This window comes from Diplotaxodon limnothrissa, linkage group LG7 (assembly GCF_057381915.1).
Source record: "Diplotaxodon limnothrissa isolate DT_005_m linkage group LG7, D_limnothrissa_male_GT1.1, whole genome shotgun sequence".
Classification (NCBI taxonomy): Eukaryota; Metazoa; Chordata; class Actinopteri; order Cichliformes; family Cichlidae; genus Diplotaxodon; species Diplotaxodon limnothrissa.
Window position 1 is genome coordinate 48,876,893 of NC_140602.1, and position 2,948 is coordinate 48,879,840.

The 2,948-nt window shown below is 41.1% G+C and overlaps 1 protein-coding gene across 1 annotated transcript; it reads right to left on the reverse strand.

Moving 5' to 3' along the window:
* Positions 1-511: 511 nt before the first annotated feature.
* Positions 512-2,645, reverse strand: LOC146629073 (E3 SUMO-protein ligase ZBED1-like). The gene is made up of 2 exons (XM_085358322.1): positions 1,352-2,645; positions 512-1,187 (listed from the first exon to the last, which is right to left on the reverse strand). Exons 1-2 carry the CDS (start codon positions 2,416-2,418, stop codon positions 512-514), a joined length of 1,743 nt encoding a protein of 580 aa, XP_085214448.1. The 5' UTR covers positions 2,419-2,645.
* Positions 2,646-2,948: the final 303 nt, after the last annotated feature.

Consider the following 2,948-nt stretch of genomic DNA (forward strand, 5'->3'; position numbering starts at 1 on the left):
AGTGTAGTTTTTTTGTTTGGTTGGGTTTTCGCCCAATGGAAATTTAATCACACCTGCATAAGAAGGCCCAGATCCCTGTTATAATCTATTATAACTAGTGCTGTCAATAGATTAAAAAAAATTAACTAACTAATCTCACAATTTTCTGTTATTAATTGCGATTAATCTCAATTACTTTATTAATAGCCTGGCTCCAATTACATTTTTTTTATTCTTTATATTTTAAGATTGTAACAGACATTTATGCAACACAATGAAGTAAATGCAGAATAAACACAAAGAATGTATGCTGAAATTCAAAGAGAATTTTAATAGTTTTCATCAATCTTTAACACAGTGAAAACTTACAAAAAACCTTTAAGGCCATCAACAGTGACTGAACCCAGGCCTACAGGTTAAAGTGAATATCATAACAATAAAGGGTGCACAAAACTCAGTATTTAAAACACAAAAAGACACAGCTGAAAACCCAGAATGTTGAACATTTTTCACTTCAAAGGAGCAATCTGGATTAGTCCTTCTTTGCACTCAGCCAGTTACTGAGGCAGACTATTCTGTTTACATTGTCTGATGACAAAGAAGCACGCTTCTTTTGAATGATGTGACCTGAGAGTGAGAATAATCTCTCACAAGGCACTGTGGTTGCAGGGGTTGACAGGTACTTGCGTGCAATAGGTGCCAGCCTGGCATGTGCTCCTTCTCTCTTTAACCACCACTGTAGTGGACACTCTCCTATGTCAATTTTGGGCTCTGCTTTGTACAGATTCAGACAGCAGTCTATAGCATCTTCCTCTTCCTCTGTATCTGAATCAGGAGAACCCAGCAAGCAGATGGACATCTTGCTCTTCTTTGGTGAGGGTTCCTCTGTTGTCTGAGCAGATGGTTGGTGTGCATCCGTCTCTGACATCAGAAGGTCATGTACTGATGCCCACACCTCTCTTCTTTCATCTTTGGAAAGGCATTTAAGATCTTTAAACCTGGGATCAAGGGCAGTAGCGATCTTCAGCCATGTGAGATTGCTGCTGTCCCTCCGCTGAGCTAGGTCTGTGGTAAAAATCTTCTTAAACCTCAAAACGTAGACTGGGTCATCATCTGAGGGCTCCATAATCCTGAACAAATGACACAAGGCTGGCAACACCATGGAACAAGAGACATACCGCTCTCCTCCCAGCAGTTCGGTAACATATCTGCAATAGAAAGATCAAGTCTGTATTTTTCTATTAATCACACAGAGACAAACATAAAAACTACATATGAAAATACACAGAGAGGTGGAGGTGGAGAACATACTTGAAAACAAAGCTAGAATGCAAAGATAGACACACAATCATGAGAAACAAAATGTATTTACCTGCAAGGTTCCAGTAGTTCCTCCAGCTTTTGCAGTCTGTCAAGCTCCTGGTCAGTCAACATAGTCACCTTGCTGTTTTGTTGAGTCAGGATGGTGGTCAGCCCAAATTTGTTTCTCTGGATCCGCTTGATCATCTCTAGGGTGGAGTTCCATCTTGTTGGAACGTCCTGAACAAGCGGTTCTGTTTGATGTCCATGTGCAGCTTGCTGTGCCTTTAATTCCTGAGCGTTTGCTGGACTATGCTTAAAATGTCCAACAATCTTGCGACATTTGGCCAGAGCCCTTTCAAATGCGCTGTCATTAAGAGAAACTGTGACCGTTCTTTGCAGAATGTGGGCCATGCAGGGCATGTGTTCAAATGGAAGTAGTCTGGCGGCTGCAACCATGTTACGAGCACTGTCGGTGCCAAGCGTGGTTACCTTGTCCTTGATTTTCCATTCGTTTGCAACATTCAGAAAATGGTCAGCACACGCCTCAGCATAGTGTCTCTCTTCAGTTTTACTCACTGTTAGTGCAAACGATTGCATAGTCCAGTCGTTATCAATAAAATGCGCCATGACCCCCAAGTAATTATCGTTGTTCACCGAAGTCCAGTGGTCTCCGGTGAGAGCGACATTCCTTACTTGCACAAGCTTGCTGGACTGCTGAGCCCTCTGGTCCCCATACAAAGTGTGCAGTCTCGACACAATGGTTCCTCTCGAGGGCAGATTGTAACACTCATCTCCTGATGCAGCACGAATGACTTCTCTCAGTCCATCATCTTCTACTATGCTAACTGGTCGGCAGTTTTTAGCTATCCAAACAACCAAGGAATTGGTTACCTTTTCTCTCACATTTTTTGTTATTCGTCCACAAGCACCATACTCCTGAAGCGTAGACTGGCGAGGTCCCGTAGAGGTGGATTCAGTTGGGTGTTTTGCTCTCAGGTGATACGCCAGTGATGAACTGCTTCTGTGGTACTTGAATTCAGCTTTGCAAATTGTGCATCTTACTCTCGTTTTGTCCAACAAGCCATCAGGCAACTTCTTAAAGAGAAACTTTCCACCCAAAAGTCCGCCCTCGTCCATGCTTGCGTGTGTTAGCTAGTGTTAGCTAGATAGTAGCATGGTGTCACTTCTTCTTCTAATCATTTCTGTCAGGCCAAACGCCAGCATAGCACACTGTTGCCCCCTCCTCCAGAGGTGCTCATGAATTTAAAGGTCTTAGATTACAGGAAATTAATAAAAAAACAAAATCAGCGTTAAATTTTTTTAATGCATTAAACATTTCGCGTTGATCTTAACAATTAACGCGATAATTTTGACAGCACTAATTATAACATTAACGTAACTTATGTGGCAGTGACCATAACGCCACCAAAGGTTCCAGGTGCATAATGGTAACAGCATTGGCAGCAAAGTCACTGTAACAGATGAGCCACACAGTGTATTTATTTATTTATATATATATATTTTACAGGTGTGAATAAAACAAGACAAAGAAATACAGTGACACGTCAATTTAAACATTTGATATGATTTCTGTGTACTATTTTAAATAAAATATCGAGTTATTAGATCAAGTCCTTAAATTCTATTTTTCTTTTGCTCTTACAGCA

Bases quoted from the DNA above. Each gene is read 5' to 3' on its own strand.
- LOC146629073 (XM_085358322.1), bottom strand. From the start codon at position 2,418: ATGGACGAGGGCGGACTTTTGGGTGGAAAGTTTCTCTTTAAGAAGTTG. The intron at 1,188-1,351 runs GTAAATACATTT...TTTCTATTGCAG, and splicing joins GAACTACTGGAACCTTGCAG to ATATGTTACCGAACTGCTGG.